This window comes from Hylaeus anthracinus, unplaced genomic scaffold, assembly GCF_026225885.1.
Source record: "Hylaeus anthracinus isolate JK02 unplaced genomic scaffold, UHH_iyHylAnth1.0_haploid 11982, whole genome shotgun sequence".
In the NCBI taxonomy this organism is placed as follows: Eukaryota; Metazoa; Arthropoda; class Insecta; order Hymenoptera; family Colletidae; genus Hylaeus; species Hylaeus anthracinus.
Genome location: NW_026534330.1, coordinates 10,020,464 through 10,040,254, shown reverse-complemented (window position 1 = coordinate 10,040,254; position 19,791 = coordinate 10,020,464). Strand labels below are relative to the sequence as shown.

Genomic DNA, 19,791 nt, shown 5'->3' with positions numbered 1-19,791 from the left:
AATGTGGACGTACTTTCATGATTGGCAGAATGGGCTTGTGTCGAACTTGCAACTTCAGGAGGAAGTTAATGAATATTTAATAAATGTAACGAACTCCGTTGGCTATGTGTAAATATAGAGTAAGTTTCTAAATTACATAAAATATAATTATATAAAAATATATTCGACTTAAATAATTATCATCCAGTATGAAACAAAATTATTTTTCGTTATAAAATATACTTCACAAAATCATAAATTTTAGATACTATTTATGTAAATGTCTTCCTTCGAAATAATAGACATTAATACTTTTTCAAATTAATTCTTATTGGGGTTGTACTGTTATCTGAAATGCTAATTATTGGCTGTACAGAGTAAACTTTTATCACTATCAATTGTCTAATTGCTAAAGGGTTTACATGAATTCTAATATAATTAAGTTTCAAGGCGCCTAATAAGGCTTAGTTTGCTTAATAATATTCTGCACTCTTTCCACACTGCCCGTAAATCCTTGAGATTCTTAAAAGTTTTGAAGTAGATAATTTATTCTCTTAAAAATTCAGCTTGGATCTCGAGGTCTCCACCGTAAGATAAAACCTTCATGTAAATAAACTTCTTGCTCACTTAAATATCCAGGTGGTTGAGTTCACGTATACGAACTGCAAATTCGGACGTAAAGTTTATCTTTATATTACAAGTCCTGCGTGCTAAAGTTTCTCCATAACGATTCTGTCATCCTCAAGCGTCATACATGATATTCTGCAAAAATTATAACTGCTAAATTCCATTTACGATTCGTTTAATTTATTTAAAAATTCTGTTAATCAACTTTGAATAATTATGCGATAAATTCCATTGCCAAAAATACTTATAAATTCGATCCATAGAAAACACTCTGTCCACGTTAAATTAGTCATTTATTTAATTCTTACTAATACATAGTACCTAATTTTATTGTTTAAGGTAAACCTTTATCTGCATATTGCTTATTAGAAACGATACTTATGTCTATTTATAAAAGGAAGTTATAATAGAACATTTCGACTTTGGTTTTTGACCGTTTTGTTTCAGACAGATTTTTGTTTCACACTCTGTATCCAACAAATAAAAAATATACCCCTCTAAATTATAAATCCAACAACATGTTCACGTTTTCCACGAATCTGGAATTATGTTCACCTTCAAGATAGCAATACTTTTAAACGTATATACCATAAATTATTAACAAAGGTATAAGTAATGCAAGATTAAGGAAAGCTCGATTAAAAAAATTCTAAAGCTTGACTACTCCCCTAATTTGACGCGAGTAAACTGACATTCATGTTAGAATTACCGTTCTCGATTTGTGCTTCGACAAACTCTGCACGGAGACGCAGAAAGGTACAAAAATATCAGGGCGACAAGACTGAAAGGTAAACAGGTACTGAATACAGACCAGAAGCACAACGGATGCGCGAGAGGAGTAGAGAACGAAACCACGAAAGAAAAAGGGAAAGAACAATTCGCATCCTACAATGATTCGTGCACCGTGTGTTGATCTAGAGCTTCATTCATTCTCACCATGCCGGTAGAAGTGCAATACCTCCATTTTTCAGTGGATTCGAAGTGGTATAGATCAGCCATTCACGGATCATGTGCCTTTTCATTACTACTTTGAGGATACTTATAAATGTCGCACCTATTTCCAGACAGGATTTGAATTAAGTTCATCTTTATCGTCTATCCACAATTATTTTGTTGTTCATGTCGTTGATACGTTCTATAGTTTACCGAGATGCAGTATATAATCAAAATTTTGAATTCGGTTTACCAAGCTCTACTCTTGATTTATTAACTGTTGCATGGACAAAGTTTTTCGATCTTATTCAGTATCACTCAGGTACAACAGATAAAATTAATAAATGTATCAAAATTCTTCGATGTAGAAAACCCAATTTATTAAATGCAAGAACTTATATACATCAATTTTGATAATTGAGCAACGTTGATCTTTTTCTAAGAGAAGGAACTTGGTGTATCGCTCAACAATTATTGGTAATTTATTTGTTACAAAGAGTGAATTGGAACCCAATATTTTAAATAATGTCTCTAATGTCTCTAATTAAACAGTAAAAGATGTTCTTACTTTAACTAATAGAAAAACTTGCCCATTTTAAATACATTTAAATTTATTAACGTTAAAATGAATACTCCTAAAATATAAACACACTGACATTATCAAAATTGTTTACGTAATAATTATACTATTTATGAGACACGAATCAATTTCCAAGTTACCCTGTCTGCATTTCACATATATTTAAACATTCTCTGATTCTTGCGAAGGAACATCAATTCTTGCTCTTTTTATAACATTTACTTCCAGGGTGTGTATCATTTAGACAATCACCACGTACACCACGCAAACCATGCGACGATTGGCCACAGTGGTTTCCTTTGCGAAAGGCATCAAAAGAGATATTTCTTCGGCAGAGATTCAGTGGATCACGTTGACTTCGACGAGTTTCTGCCACCCCCACCTAATCTGGATTATCACGATTATACCAGACAATTTCCTAGGGACCTTACCACTCAAACGGTAAAAAATCCTTTTCTAAATGAGAATTGATAGCTTGATCTTTTATTAAAATCGTACTCCACATCGATACTTATTACAACAAATAAATGAGTTGTATTTTATTCGCTTAAATAAATTAAGAATTTTTTCTCCTGTAAACAATATCATTGCGTTTCATCTTGAATTATATTGTTTTGATTTTTATATAAAAAATATATTTCTAAGCTTCCTGTTCTTAAACTTATCTTGCAAATCTAAACTTAATTTTGAAGTTCACGATTAAAAAGGGACATCTTTCACGTTTCGTCAAGATGAATTTTTATCCATTTTGTAGGTCAGTACGACGGCCGATGTTTTACAAGAGGAAGAAGAGGAATACAGTCCAGGTGTACAACCTGAATTCGTTACTTTCGACCTTGATGAACCTTTGCCACCACCGCCACCAATTAGGGGCAGCGAATGGACCTTCGGCACGTTGAGGAAAACAACTCCCGTCTGATATACCGTTAGGTACGAAATTTACTCTTTCAATTCCTTTTACTTTGCAATTTTAATCAGACAATTATATCGCTAACAATTTATGCCTGAGTCACTTGTCGCCCACGCTAAGAATTAAAAGAAATACTAAGGCAATACATATTTGTATACATTTGCGATATACAAAATTTACATTCACTACTATGGAATATTTAGGCGCTGTATGCCAAGTTTCATAAAAATACAGTCACTTTTCGAATTTTGTTCTGCTATATTGAATCCACCATTTTTAATTTTTTAATTTTTAACTTTAAAATTTTTAATTTTTGAACGACCATACGTCTGATAAATGTATATTGAAATGGTCCGCGATAATTTCAAGCTTCTATATGTAAACAACAGAATGAATATCGCAAATGTATATGCATATTTATAAATCGAAGTAAATTGAGTTACCGAGGGTTACCGCGGTTGGTACATTAAAATGAATATTTTCTCGTTTCTCGCAAAGGTACGCGAGGCTAGTGCAAAGCGTTGAAAGCGACGAGGAGGACGAAGCGGAAACCGAAGAGGACCACGATATAGCAGCCGATTAAACAAATCGACACGCGTTTTAATGAGATAGCTTTCAACGCGATCGCAAATGTTTTATCGTCCAGGCTCAACGTGAGTTCACGCAGAAGCGGAGGAAGCTCGGAATGAAAGCAACGAGAATCGTTCGTCGCTGTATCGATCTCGATTTCTGAAACAATTCACTGATAAACTGTTTCGCCGAGAATAATTCAGTTGCTAGGAAATCGTGAAACATCAATGAACGGAACACCGAAATTGGTCCACGAACAATTAAGTGTGGCAGGAAATTTCCGTTTTAAACGCTTAACGTTGCCGTGTTATATGCAACGATTTAAGTATCCCTTTTTTTTGTAACTTTTTATCAGCGAGAATGAGACAGACATTCTAGGATTCATAGTGATGGTGATTTACTCGATGTGAAACTTGCAATCACTTAAGCAACGGACGAACTAAAATTGAAGAACATCTCCCGAGTTACTCGAAATGAGCTGAGGAACTCCAGTAGACGTTATCGACTCCGTTCGAAGCCTTAATCAGCTAATCGACTGCCAGCCACGATCTTCGATCACTCGTATACAAGAAGAGTGTCGTAACTTTGATGAAATATACCGTCCCTCCGTCGGAAAAAGAAACGGAGAAGAGTACAGAGTTTTAAAGCGAGACGAATTACACGGATTCGGGATGACGCATATAAATGAGCTTAAATTGTTAATTTTGTTTATTCGAAGAGTAGATAAACGTTGAATTTATTCGTATCCTTAAAAAGTTAGAGATATTTTATCGTTTACATAGCGTTTGAAATTATCACAGGAGAATTGAAGGCGGAATATGAAATCGATAAGTAACGTTACTCTGTAAAACAGAAAAGAAATTTATATAATTTTATATATATAATGAATAATGAAAGTCTTTCTGTTTCATGCCAATATGAATGCAGAAAAGTGAAGTCTCCGAATATAAGACTGAGAGAAAATATTATAATCAAAATGTTAATTTTAATTGAAATTTTAGAAATAATTGAAACATTTTTGTTAAGAACTTTTTAATTTAATCTATTTCTCTGTAACCGTTATGATATGGCTAATACAATAGACATTTTGTAAGTATTAGAATTGTTCGTGTTTGTTGCTGGCGTATTGTAGCGGCGGAGATTCTCAAAAGACTGCGATTTAAATCTGCCAAACGTAAAGAAAATCGAGACTGCGAATCGATTAATCTACTGTTATGTAAATACCAATGCATTTATTACAATTGCAATAATTTTCGTACACGAAATAATTTACTCTTGATACTGTGGAGACCGGCAAAAGTTCAAGTTCCTACGTACTTCTATTTCAATTAAGATTCCTTTAATATAACTACGACATTGTAAAGCCTAAAAGATTTTCTAAAAATTATTGTCTTCCTTCAATTCTTTAATTCTGTCAAGTCTTTAATTATTATGTAAATTTCCCTTTTCCTTGATTAATATGTACCACTATTCAACGAACAGATTGAAAGCTGTGAAGATCATATCTGACAGACTGATTTTATTAGTTTAGCTTCAATAGCTTTAATTTACAATTACTGTAGCTCGTAAACATAGTGTCTGGATTAAAATGAACATAAGTGTTCAAGAAAGACTGCGTTGTCAAGCATCAGGTCATCCCATTAGTAACATGAATGTTTATAATATTCCTAAAGAATGAAACGCAACAATTGACTTATAATTAATTATGTAAATAAATTATCTACGTATTTTCTTTCACACTACATAATATTTTATTAGATTCTTATTAAATTTTTAATGTCCTTCTTTAACAAATCTCTTTCTCATCACTATCTTTATCGAATTCTTTCAAATTTGCATTATTTAAAGAATTACCTAATATGTTCACTATCTAATGATAGAGGAAATACCTCCAAACGCGATAAGAATTTGCGATAAACCAGACTTGAAATTCACACAGTACCCCGTAAGAAGGTCTGCGGGATTGAGAGCAAGGAATTGCCAATGATTTCAAATCTTGAATGGAATTATATATACATATATTCACTGTATCGTGAACGTGTTCATAATCGAACTGATTAAATGTATCCTATCCACTGTACAAAATGCATGACGATACCAATGTTATATATGAGAAGTTTTAATAGGAATGAAATAGTCGATAAGCTTTTTATACCATAGTCAATTTTCCACCGAGATTTTGCGAGTCAGGATTTGCACACTGGCTCAACGATCAAAAACAAATAAAAGTTACATGGTGGTCGTCGATTAATCGCGAGTCAATCTAAAACTAAGCGAAGAAATACGATTGAAAGTCTAATTAAAGAAGTCTTTGTTGCCAATTTTTTCATCAGGAAAATGTTGGTTTGTCTTTTATTCTAATATTAGATATTGTTACGAATTTTAACGCAAGCCTATTGTGCGTTGCGTTTACATGCAACATATTTTTGTGATGTAAAGTATTATTATTGTCCGAGACAATTTTTGCGGTTCCATACTGTTTACTTACTTCTGAAAAGCCAATTTTAACAGGTCACGTGAAAATGAAGCGTTGCATGTTGCGTGTAATAAAAAAAAGGCAACCTATTGTTTAACCTTTATTCTCATATTTAATATTGTGGTCTTTATATAGAACAATAATACTCGTTTAATTTTAATAAAAGTTTCTTCGTAAAAAATCGACTTATACGATTTATTCTTAAATTTTATAGAAAAATGTTCAAGGAATAAGATAAAATTTTTTATTACAAGATTATTTCGAGCTTCATACTTACATAAACGCCTTTATCACATGAATGCGTGATAGTATCTTTTTTGCAAGAATTTGTTTGAAAATCGTGGAAAATAGTTGTAAATAAATGCATCAATTACAATGAAATTCGTCACAAAGTATGCGACACAGCCACAAGGAAAGTTCGTTTTGTATCAAACATTTTTGATGCTCAAATTCTATCGTTAATTGTAAAACAAATCGAGTGATTTTCGCTCGCGGAACTGTAAAAAAAAAGAATGAATTAATATAATGCATATAGTATTCGACCTCGGTATAGGAAGGAGACAAATGTTTCCGAGGCATCGCCATTGTTTATAAAGTAATCCATGTTCATTGACCTGTAATGAAAATTGTTTATGTATTCGATGGTGATAAGCTTGTTCCACATTTACAGTTTGTACAATAAACTTTTTTCGAATTGAATAATATAGCGTTAAATGTATCGTATGCTCGAGCAGAGGGAATTTTATTTAACATATCTATATTTTTCTATAAGAACCTGCAACAATACAAGTTTACGTCTTCGTATAGGTTTGATTTAACATCAGAAAATGCTTTTCCATGAAGTCTCTCGACTATTTATAACACTGTTTAGTTTCACGTGTGTGGCATTTAATATGTTCTATTGCAATTCGTTTGTAAATAAAGGGAATGGTAGATGAAGTACTTAATACGTCTGTAAAAGAAATTATAAACAACTTTGTATTGGAATTAATAATAAAGGACAATTTTTTTATTCATTTTTCAATTTATTTTGTAGACTGGCCGAATTGTGTTAGTAACACACCCTGTGTAAATATTATTCTCGTCACTTTTAAAATTGTTAAAAGTTTTAAGGCAGAAATTGCAAAATCGGCGCCCAAGAATATTTTATAAAAAGAATCGTAAGAAAATATTGACTCAAGTCATAATTAAGATAAGGCTTGCTTGTATAATTATTTAAAGTATTCATCGATTTTTTTTGCGACTTTAATGCTCTTTTCAATAGCAACAAATTTTATTGTATTTTATATCGCACGTATCGTATATGACTTAAAGATTAATTCACGAGAATACTGAAAACTGTATCATTCTAGAATCGTCAATACACGTCGCTAGTTTAAATATAGATGACGAAAATAATACCAAGCAGCTTCTCTGTATACATGAGAGGGCCTGAATGCGAAGATTTATGGTAGAACACTGTACAACATTCATTAAAGAATTTTTAGAAGCATTCTTAAAATTTCATAAAATGATAATTAGAAAAAAAATATACGTGTCGAATTGAGTAACCTCCTCCTTTTCGAAGTCGGTTAAAAAATGTTAAAATGCTTATCATGTAATGATATACTTTTCAAAGCATCCCTTTTTTTGACACTAAATCCGACTCCAGTGACTGAAAAAATATATTATTTTATATTTATGCCTAATACAGATTGTATGTAAAATATAATAAATAATTATTTTATAATTTGTGATTACCTTATGAAAATTTATATACATAATACAAATTAAATAATAATTTTGTATTATAATTTACAAGTAATCTATTCTTATTTAAGTATCATTTATAAATGTATATTATATGTATATATATAGACAAAAATGTTTCAGATGAAAATATGGTAAATCCGGTTGATATACGTGAATACGCTTTATTTCGATCATGGAAAAGATCATGTTACAATCATTCTCATGTTTGTCGTACACATGTATAAGGTATATGTGTATGTATATTTGTATGTATGTCTTTTATCAGATCGTGTGGGCAACCGCTTATATATAACAAGCAAAAGGCGAAGGAACTTTCAACGAGACATTCCCGTGTAAGTCATGTTTAAACAAACGTTCGCCAAACAATATAATAATTCTTTCGCGAAAACTGAACGATAACTTAGAATATTTCAACATATGAGTAATATTAATGTAGCATGTCCATGTAGATATGAAATAAAGTTTTCATACTTATGCTGCATGTATTTTGTTGAAAATTACAGTGAATTATACTGCGCAGATAATTAACATACCTCATGGTTGTTGAATATTTTTGTCGCATGTGAGCTGTGAATAAGTTATGGATTATTATATACCTTATTCAAGAATATTATATTCTAATTATTTTGAGCATACCATTTCGCATAACATTTTTTAAAAGGATTATATGTCGGATTTAGTCTATACAAAATTGTATTCACCGAATATGTCGCATTTGCTTAAAACATTTCGAGACATAAAGTATATCATTTCAATTGGCGAACGTTGATTCGTTTAAATGGAGATTCATTGGACAACAAACTTGAAACTCAAACAAACACATATTGTTCAATGCATTGCAAATGGGAATATAAATAATATACATGTTAAGTATTTGCCATTTATGTCTGCAAGCTGACATGTAAGTTTCTTGTAAGTCCTCGCACACTTTATGAGTCCGTAATAAATAAACAAACATAAGACCTCCGTCGTCGAGGAAATCTTAATTTCCACAGTGCCAGAAAATTGAAACATTTGTACATAACGTTAAATTGAGAGGAAACAGCATTTGTTGAGAATAAGAAATCGTGTTTAAATTCTTAACAGAACACAAAATTATGTCTTCGGACATAAACATCCCTTATTCCGGGGATTAAAACCGCCTTGATTACATAGACAGCGTCCAAATGAGCTCTAGAGAGTCAGAATGGTGTCAGTAAAGAGTTAGAAAAGTAAGTTATACACGCAATACTGTGTTTTATGTTTAATAATACGTTACAAGCAGAGGTCGATCAAAATCTGCTAAAATTTATTCACTCTGCTTCCATTCTTGAAAACTCGATCAATCATTCGCATAATTAGAAGATCTTTCAACGAGTCGTCTTAATTATGTATAATAAATACTGTAGAACGGACGATCATGATAACTTAGAGTGCAATCGTAGACATAGTTAATAGTAAATTTGAGTAGCTTGGTATTTTAATATAAAATACTTTCTCGTGGAAAAGATGGTGATTTAAATCGCTTTCGTTACGTAGACATTATAAAACTGATTATTATGATAAATTTGACTAGAAATATAAACTAGGCAATCATATTAAATTGCTTGATATCTTAGCGTGAAATACTTTATCTAAAAAGATCGGTAGTTGATTCCCTTTTATAAGGAATGATTGCCTTGATTATGTACATGTTGTGGGGCTTGTGATCATGATAATTCTGACTAGAATCGTAGACGCAATTAACGATCGTGTTGAATAATTTTATATCGTAGCGCTTAATTTCGCGATAACAATCTTTGATTTTCGTTTTAGAAAAAAGAAAATCGTTGTAATTATATTAGGTGCATAAGGTTTGCAGATTTTTGTGCTGAATTACTTTATTAACCAAATGGAATCTACACTTAACAAACGAGCTAAAAACGAGATTATGTCAATAAGTATGATCAGTTAACATTTGTTTGAGTGCAAGTTGACTAGTCATGGCAACATCAAAAACATTTGGTAATAAATAACGATTTATTGGCATTTATGAACTAAATGCGTTTAATTATACGAAACCTACAAAACTTATGCATACACCAAGTACAGACGTTGTACAACTGTTGACCGGGATAGCGTGGACAATTACAGCCTTGACTTAAAGCCACTAGGTTACTCTTAATAGTCATTTTTACCCTGCCAAGGTTATCAAGACTTTCGATTTTATTTTTATTTGTCTATAAATAATATCTTTTGATAAACTTACTTTAAATTAGTTGATACGAATTAATTATTAAAGCGTGGACCTTCTCAGGGTAAAACGACTGAACATTCTGGTACGAAGTAAGTATTCATGAAGACAAGTACAATCATAGAAACAAGTAAATAATGTATCAATTGCCAATCATTTGACGTTACCTTTTTTGAAATTCTAAAAAAACAATGGCTCGTTCACAAAAATGGTAATGTCATCGAAAAGTGATGTTTCTTTGGAAATTTTAGGATAATTCCACCTAAAATTGCAGGTTCCTCAAACTTTGAAATTGTACATAGATTATTTTCGTAATTAATGGAACGAATGTATGCCGATGACGATATAAAAATTAATTCAAATTAATTAACCTTTAAATTCTATTTTCTCTCATAGAAAATGGTAGTGACATCAAATGTTGATTTTATCTTTCGTAACTTTAGCATGATAGTCAAGCAACTTGATCCGTTCGGATAACAATTACGTCTGAATACTTATTTACAGATAAATGTTATTATTCTGCTTACTATTTGATCACAGTGGCTAGTCAGAATGCCATACTTTCGTTATAAATTCTATTTTCATATACACAGAGCACCCTTTGAACGTTTCTGTTTTCTGAAATCTAGAAGCTGCTACAGCGTTTGTTTTATTAACTCTTTCGAAGTGAAAATCGAGTTTTATTTGAACTTTTCAAACGCAAGAAAGATGTCTTTTGAAGATCTATTAAACATTTGATAAAAATTGCCGAAGTGACAGTAATAATGCAAATATGAATTTCTGAAATTAACGTACTAAAGTCGAGAACAATAACATTTTTCTCTTCTTTACATTCATTATATAAAAGAAACCATGACTTTAGACATCCTCGCGTACCAATATTTAATTTTATTGTTAAACAGCATTATCGTTAAAGAAAAATAGAAATTCTCCTATCAAGTAGACGCTAATAGAACTGCCCCCTACTTTCTCACAATAAGTTGACTAGAAAGTCACACGATGATAAGAAAAGATCCTTAATTACATTTCGTACCATTTGCTCTAATTATAGAGACGTATTCTTAAAATTTAAGTATCTTCAACGATCTTCGGCCACAAGTAAGTGACGAGAATAAGAACCTAACTGCGATCTGCAGTTTAGAGTAGAGTTATAGAATAGCGTGGAAAAATACATGTTAGTATATCTAATATTTTAAATTGTTGCTATTGGACCATTTATATTCTGTAAATAAAAATATTGAATTTCTCTTGGATATCGATACATTTGAAAAAGTCTCTTTTCACGTGAAATCAATAAAAAATGATCTTGGCAGAACGAAGTAAACGAGATCTTTTGATTTTCCCTCAATGGTCCCGATTAATAGTATCTTAAATTTCAATAATCTGGTGTAGTACAAAAATAGCATTTATCGTTGATCCAGTTTCGAATTGTTCTCGCTGTAAACTTCTTCATCAACAATTTGTAACGAAACAGTGAGATAATTCGCGGCTCTCTACTATTTCGATAGGATACTGTGTCTTACAATTATGTTGGCTAATCGAACCACTTGGGGATGGGGGTGAGATGTTGCGGGGAATAGCAATGCAATCGCGTTTTAGTATTCAGCCGATATCAACGGTCTGTTTGAGCTCGATAGAAGCAACGAGCTCTGTACGCATGTAAATGGCAATTTCAGTTTCATGCTTTACAATTCGGTCAAAACTCAGAGTTACTAGTACCCTGTTACGTTAGAAGCCAAAGTTTTCTACAAGATCTGTACATTTAACATAGATTGCAATTTTAAAACGAGCTGGGGTCATTGTGTCTACCGAGAACAACGTTCTAAACAACTGTACTTCGAGTACTCTATTGATTCATAAATAATACAAACAAGCGACGGTTCAATGGACTTGTCTGCAGTGCAAAGAAAGAAAGTTTTATTAAGTTTCGAATGATAAACTAGTACTGTACACCGTAGTTATTAAGATTACTAGCAATGTTTTTATTTTCCATATGCAAACCGGTATATTCATTGCCATCCTTAAAAGGTACTTTATTAAAAGGGTACACGTTGAAAGACTGAATGAATAAATCACAGCATTTTCGCAATTTTCCACAAAGATTAATTAATTAGTCAACGTTTTATCTTGCAGGTGCAATCCACAATTCTCCAAAAGATCAATTAATTAACCAGAATATATATCATCCCATAATTTCGTGCCGCAAATTGTGCTTATACTTACTAAATAGAAATACAATAATTTTATGGCGACGATAAAATGACTTCGCCAGGATGGTGGAGAAATATCGTAAAAAGGAACAACAATTACATTTTTTAATAACACTTAGAGGTACATTCTATATATTAATTCGAATAGCAAAACAACAAGTGGCATGAATTTGTGGGAAGATTACTCTACAATTCACCGAACCAAGACAACGAGTCCTGTCATTAAGTTTCTCAACGAATGACCGCAATATTGAAACCACAAAATTTGCAATATCGATGACATTGTGAGCCCATCATTCGAAGCAGTGTCTATGAACGATCGCCGTGTTACCTCACGTACAATGCGTATGTACATAAAATTTCTTCTGACGGATGTGTCCCCCGATTCACAAGTTTCTTCTGACACGAGTCTGTCTAGGCACAAATGACGGATAAATGGATCAACGCCCGATGATGGTCGGTTCGTCGGCCATTGCGATCTCTTCGGTGGGCGCCTTGTCCCTCTTCCTCTTCCTGGAGAACAGCATGAAGGCGCATCCTGCCAGCAGATTGCAGAGAAACACGATCCATGCAAGGATCAAGGAGAAGTCGTACCTCATAATCGCGCCCGTTGGAAACGTCGCGGACACATTTTGGCTCTCGAACTCGATCGATGACAGGAGCACCTGTATAACCACCATGTTACATGCACCTGAAACGGAAGGGAAGTATCGATTATGCGAATTCGAGTTGTGCTTTACAAGGTGAAGAGACGACAGTAAAAGTGTTTCTCCACCTTTCTTTCTATATATTATTAACAGGGTGTCCATAACGATTTGGACACATAGGAAATGTTAATAAAAATCGAATCAGGTAATAAATGTTATATTTCGGAAAATTGTCCTTAGCGTCCAAACTTTAGAGACACCCTGTATAGGATATATGTAGCTTATGAGCCGCTGCAGGTCACCCATTGTTCTGTTCCATTCTTAAAAACAAGTTATCGAGGTGACCGAGCTTAAGTGCCCGACCCTGTACTTCCTAGTCCATGAAACCTCATTTTATGATAGAATCATTTACTCATTGACATTGCACCGAATTGACACGCAATTGATCAGATCAACCCCAGACCTATTTTTATTGCACTGTGAATAAAAGGGAATCATCCCCCGATGCATTCACCTGCATGGTTCATTCACCTTATTGGAAATTTTCTCGATATTAGACTCTATAAATATATACTCTGAGTGACGAGGTGGAGTACACAAACTTCAACACCTACGTGTACTTTCATCTAGTTACTGACTTCTTTATCAGAAACGATTTTCACTATTTACCTTTATTCTCTATTTACTATTTTTCACGATTAGGGAGTGTAATAAACTCGTTTTCTGTAAACTGTGCCATAAGCCTACAAAAATTAAATAAACGAAAAACACAAGTATGATGACGAACCATGTGCTTCTAAAACAAATAAATTATCGTTGTTATAAGGTGTACTTATTTAAAAGAATTAAAAAGCACTGTCAGCTATGTCAATTTTAGTACATTAATTAGTTGTATATTGTTATCTTTTGTAATCTCAGTATGATTAATATGAAATAAAATTCAAACGATCGAATTGATCTAGAAACTCATATTCAAATTAATTACCGCTGATGAAATGTATTCCGCCGGCCAGTCGTTTGAACATGTATCGTGGATTCCGGAACGTGTAAATCGAGAAACTAAAGCCCATTATCATCACAAATAAACTGATTACTGCGAACGATACCTGTGTCCTCGAGTAACCTGAAAGCAATTGCGTCACATTTCCATAATTAACATGTGCCATTTCATATGTGATTCCTTTTAATTATAGGATAAAATTAAACGATTCATTTTCCTATGGATTGAATCGTATTCACAACATAAATCTTGAATAAATGTAATTTACATTGCTTATTAAGATAAAAAGGAGCGTTCACGGTTGACAAATTTTTGGTAATGCTGTTCTATAATTTCATAAAATACAATGAACAATAACTCTACTGTTTAGAAGAAAAAATGTCAACCCGTTTCACTGTTCACAATCAATAGAGACTACTGTAAGTACTGTGCATCGATTCTACCTATTTAATAATTTCTAACAGTTTTAATCACTTACTAAGGACAGTTCTGTTCAATCCTGGATCCAGTTTGATCTGCAATTCAGTCGGGAACATGTTCTGATTCTTGCACTCTTCTGGAAAAGCAACATCACATTGAAAATTTAACAGCGACTAATCGATGTAGAATTAGTTGGTTGCTCGCAAGGGTGGTGCACAAATCAACGAAAGTTAAATCGCGGTGTACCGTGATCACATCATCTATCTTCATTTCTCTCGTATCCTCCATTTACCATTTCTTTTATCCCCTTATCTTCCGTTGGCTAGTATGCCTCATTCGTGTCTCAGATCACGATAAATAGCTTCTATGCCTTTAAAAATTGTTTCGGAGACAATAACGCTATAATCAGTATTTATACTGTGCATTAACCTATTTCCAGCACGAATGAATGTGTTCTAAAACGTAGCTCATTTTTCTAATTACTGAGAAGAAAAATTTTAATTTGGATAATTACAATCCTACTGTCATTCTCGAGTCTGTACCTGCTGTGTTTTTTTTAATATTTGTTTGCTATACGTTGTGATTTTATATATTTGGATATAAGAAGCACATCAAGAAATTATCAAAATTCACAAATACATTTTAATTTTTTAATCCACTTACTAAATTTAAATAACCAATTTTAAATAACTTTAAGCGCATAATGAATATTTTATTCGCCAAATGAAAATGTTGAAAACCAAGGCGGTTACAAATCATACTAAAATTTACTGTTTTCTTTTCAAATATATCATTTTCATTGAATTATTTCGCTACCTTGGTTCATTTCTTCCGCAAACAGTTTCCTCTTTTTCCAAGCAGCTCGTGTGTTTTCTTAATAAGCCTCGGGATAAAGGAAAGGACACAGTGACCGTAAATATGGGAAAAGCACAACCACGAGAGGAAAACGGAAGACGGATATTCGAAAAGTTTTCATATATTCCGGGATCGTCGTTTAGTTTGTTGAGTCATGCAAGGCAAGGTGTTCGTAAGCTTTACTGTATAAATTAATATCAATTGCCCGTTATCCCTCTACCTTCTAGTCGAATAAAAATGAGGTAAAGCGAATACTGAAAGAGATTTAGAAGATATAAAATAGAATTTTTTTTCTGGAGACAACTAAATGAATGTCCATAATTTATAACCTTGAAGAATTATATAAAATTGATGGAGAGTACAATTACAGAAAGAAATCAACATTTCCCTTAGAATTGGGATTTCTTTTGGTAGCCACGACGAAAATAATGTTCAAATTACGAACTTGATGATGAGTAAGTGTAATTATTGAAAGAAATCAACATTTTCTTTACAATCATTTTTCTAAAATTTACTGTTACGTCGTTTCGTTGATTAATTATTTAAAAATTCGAATAATATTGTCTAAAAAAACGAGAAATCAATTTATTATCAAAAAGCGCATTGTGCTCTTAGTTTGTTGTATATTTAATAAAACAAGTAAACATGCAGAAATTCAACGTGAAGTAACGAAGAGTAATTTCAGAAATAAAAGAGAGAATTGGAGTAAATAATCTAAATAATGAAGGGGAAAGAAGTAAAAGAAGGAATTCGTATGCGTAGATATGTAAATGAAAGAAGGAGTTGGAGTGAACAGTTGAATAGAATTGCATCTCTATCTCTTCTTCTGGATATTTACATTTGCATTTTCAAACTAAAGGACCCCGGTGCATATTTTTATGTGTAACAAAAGCACTGTCATAAAGCAGCGCGACTACTTCGTAAACCCGACGTGAACAGTAAATCTTGTTATTAAATTCTCGGTACAATTTCGACTTTACGACCGTTAAACCCATTCGTTATTCCCCAGAAAATTAATGGTCACTTTATCTTAAATTTACCTAATGCACGAACACGGTACTGTTTCACTCTCTGCCCAAGACTCGAGATTATGTAAATACAAATTAATTCAAAAACTAACAAAGTAACAATGAAGAAATAATACCTGAAGCAATAAGAATGCACAAAATGTAAACAATACAAAAATTCGAAACAAAATAAGAAACCAAGAGTCCACGTTATCAAGCAGCTCATAATAAAACAAAATAAAAATTATCGTTACAACATCCGCATAGTCATCGTTGAATCGAAAGAACAATTCCGCCATAGCCCCAATTGGTTAAACGATTTCTTCAGCTAATCTCCATAATTGCAAACTCAGAAACCACGATGATAAAGTTCATGTGCGCTCATAGAGACGTAACAGATACTACGTTGAGCATACACTCCTGTAATTTAGTAACTCTGCCGTGTTTATGATGGAGCACACATGTGGAACACCGAGCGTGACGCATGATAAGTGAGCGCAGTGCTGCAGACGCGGTTTCTGACACTGTTTGATTAACTGCACAATGTGGAACCGGCGATATTAATACCGGCCACGCTTTTCTCGCACGAATTTCGTGTGTACGATTTAGGGGAAAAAATTCTCAGGGAAAACACGAACCTCCGGCACGGCATTTGACCGGGGGTATTTAAACAGACGATCAAAGAGCCGCGAAGAGAGAAGAAGAAGTGGATTGCCAATCCCAATGTAAATAGAATGCTCAAGTATGATTAAACGTTTGAGGGATGGAGTATCGAGGCGAGTTGTTTGTAATTACGTTTAGTTTATTACATGGTGGTAAAGCTGTCGATGACAGATTCGATGGAAATCTGCTTGCCCAGATGGCTTCGACTTTAACCGAGAAACTAATAAATCAAACGCTCCTATAGGGCTTCGCGTGGGTGTTTGATCTGAAGTAAATGATGTAAACAGGTAAACGAGAGAAGATAACGCAAACGACGATTAATCTGTTCAGCATTGGGCTAATGAGCTCTTATGTTTATTTTTGTTAGGATTTTAGCTGGATTTTAGTTTAATTTTATTTGTGGTTTACTTTTTAATTATAACATGAAGACTAGTGTTAAAAATTTATTTTCCATTCTATAACCTTTACGGTCATTGGATTATTCAGTTAATTAACCATAGTGAAATTCCAACTTGTGATGAATGCAGTAAACAAATTATAATTATACATATTAGTCTCAACTACGTAGTCCGAGTTGCGAAATAAACACCAATAAGAGCCAACTTTAAGAGAAAATTTCAACAGAACCCACAAAATTCCTCAGAGAATATTGAAAGATATTTATTATGCTAATTCTGACTGTTTTCTGGATGTTATTCTGCAGGTCTCCTTTCTATTTAAACTATTTTTGGCTATGAGACCCAACTAGCATTGACTACCTATGTTATATTTTTCATTATTTAGGAATCGAAATTTAAATGCGTAACATTACTTCTATTTAATATATATAAGTAGAAAATATAATAACATTTCGATTTTTATTATTTAATAAATAGAAACACTTAAATATGAATATTTAATAAAAATATAACGTGCTCTATCTAACCATAGATTTATTTTGATTTACTTCAGAATCTTATTTGCAGTGTCAAATCAATAAATATAATGCATAAGTGATTCCACTCTTACTTCTTCTTTTAATTCGTTTATCAAGGATGGATCAAAGTTTCAATCTAAAACCGAATCCAGAAAGCGTATCAAAGCATCCGTGAATTATTGGTGCGTGAACTTCTCCATTCTTTTGGTAAAAGGTTTTCCGCCAATAACAATTGCAAACAATGTTCGTGATTCTGCGTATATCTCCATTATTTATATAGGTCAACGATCCCGCCTTTCTTGACATATCGCCACCATCTTTTCACTCGGGCAGTTGGCATTTCGTTGCATATTTTCCGCGGCTTTAATATAGTGCCGTCGGAATTCGCAATCATCAATTTTATGAAGCCGTAAAATCTCTTAGAGCACGGTTTAAACAACGTGCAACGTTGCGTCGGAAACAGGCACGTCTAATTGTAAATTACGCGTAGCGTGTTCAATTATCGGAAAAGCATGCTGCAAGACATTCGTGCCAGCCACAAAGAGACTAGTTGGCAGAGACTGTTATGTCAGCTTGTTTTAATTCAAGCCTCGTTGCCGTTATCGATCTGTAAATACGTTCGAATTGGAATCACTTTTAATTGACACCAATTAGTTGTTTTATGGAGTTAAATGGTCATCTATACTTCGGATCAAATACCACACGAATGTGGATCCTTTATTCCACAACGAAGGGAGCATTCTTATCTGTTTATAGTTTCTTTTATACTAATCTTCATTTCACAATTCTTTTATTATTTTCACTTTGCACTTTATTTTTCTATTTTTTAATTTATTTTTAATACTCCTCGGAAAAGTGAAGTCCTTTTGACCAAAAGTAATTATGACTGTTTTCTTGGTACACGTTCGTTCGTATAATAACCAAAATTTCAAATAATAAAAACAGAAAATAGGCTTTTCTTGGTTTAGATAGATAAAATAATAGATAAATGAATGAAATGTGATGGGTAATTAAAATTGGAACTGTAGTAAAGGTTTAAATTTGCATTGCAATTTAAAGAGTGTAGGATTAATTCTATTCTTTGCAGTGCCTGAATCCTATAATGTTTTAAATTTAAGAGACGTTCTATGATGGCAATGCTTTCTTAATAAATTAATTCTACTTACTGTAAGGTATCATGATACTGGAATTTACAGACTCCGGTGCCAAGCCATGGGTACAGCTACTCCATAGACCCATCTGTTTGTAGATCAATTTTCTACCGGCTTTACCCGCATCTCCGAGAGGTAAACCTTCTTCGTTCGGTGCTTTAATGGTGAACCAATGATTGGTTCCAATGGCCACCGACCATACGCAAACTGATAATCCCACGAGAACCGTGCAACCCAGAAGAATTCGCCTCTCAAAGATAACCTGAGCAACGGGAGTAACAAAGTACCCATACATTACCTTTAGATTATAACACTTCTCTTTGATAATTTTTTGTTTGTTAATTAAGTATAATGTACACGTTGTGTTTTTTACCACGTTTACTAATGTTTTCTTCTTTATACGTTATTAATAACGATCTTAATAAAAATATACATAAACCATCAGCTTTGTAACAGTATTCGCATAATGTTCTACGTTTCCAACTATATATAGTGACTCGACGAATAGTTTATGTTCATAAATCGTCTAAAGAATGAAGTTTCTTATCACAGGAGATACCAAGGAAAATTCTTAGAATCGCGGATAAAGATTAATTATACTAATATTAAATCTGTTCTTGCATGCATGAAAATTACGAATAGCGAATTAAAATTGAACAACTTCTTATTTTATAAGTCCTCAATAATAAGTAGAATTTTGATTATAGAATTAACTTTTATTAATTACAATTTCAATAACGGTTAAATCGAATAAATTTATATCCGCCATTCACTATTCGAAGAAAATTTCCCTCGTCTCCATTCAAAGCTCAAAGAAATATACATTATACGAATTACTTTTTATTACTACATGTCATTTCAAAGGGACTAAACTCAAATGGTT

At 32.8% G+C, this 19,791-nt stretch overlaps 2 protein-coding genes across 4 annotated transcripts in view; one reads left to right on the top strand and one right to left on the bottom strand.

Annotated features, from left to right (window-relative positions):
- LOC128885862 (voltage-dependent calcium channel gamma-7 subunit) overlaps nucleotides 1–7,087 on the top strand; it is a 51,825-nt gene extending 44,738 nt beyond the window's left edge. The window contains exons 7-9 of the mRNA XM_054140181.1: nucleotides 2,348–2,560; nucleotides 2,874–3,049; nucleotides 3,528–7,087. Coding sequence (XP_053996156.1) covers nucleotides 2,348–2,560; nucleotides 2,874–3,038 — 378 coding nt within the window. The 3' untranslated portion in view covers nucleotides 3,039–3,049; nucleotides 3,528–7,087. The remainder of the gene's footprint in view (nucleotides 1–2,347; nucleotides 2,561–2,873; nucleotides 3,050–3,527) is intronic.
- A 1,666-nt stretch (nucleotides 7,088–8,753) lies between these two features.
- LOC128885865 (transmembrane protein 114) overlaps nucleotides 8,754–19,791 on the bottom strand; it is a 40,590-nt gene continuing 29,552 nt past the window's right edge. For 2 of the 3 annotated variants that reach the window (XM_054140184.1, XM_054140185.1), the window contains exons 3-6: nucleotides 18,924–19,170; nucleotides 14,375–14,452; nucleotides 13,882–14,019; nucleotides 8,754–12,940 (exon numbers count right to left, since the gene is read on the bottom strand). In XM_054140184.1, the coding sequence (XP_053996159.1) occupies nucleotides 12,690–12,940; nucleotides 13,882–14,019; nucleotides 14,375–14,452; nucleotides 18,924–19,170 (714 nt within the window). In that variant the 3' untranslated portion in view covers nucleotides 8,754–12,689. The remainder of the gene's footprint in view (nucleotides 12,941–13,881; nucleotides 14,020–14,374; nucleotides 14,453–18,923; nucleotides 19,171–19,791) is intronic. The other variant, XM_054140186.1, reaches the window with a different exon arrangement.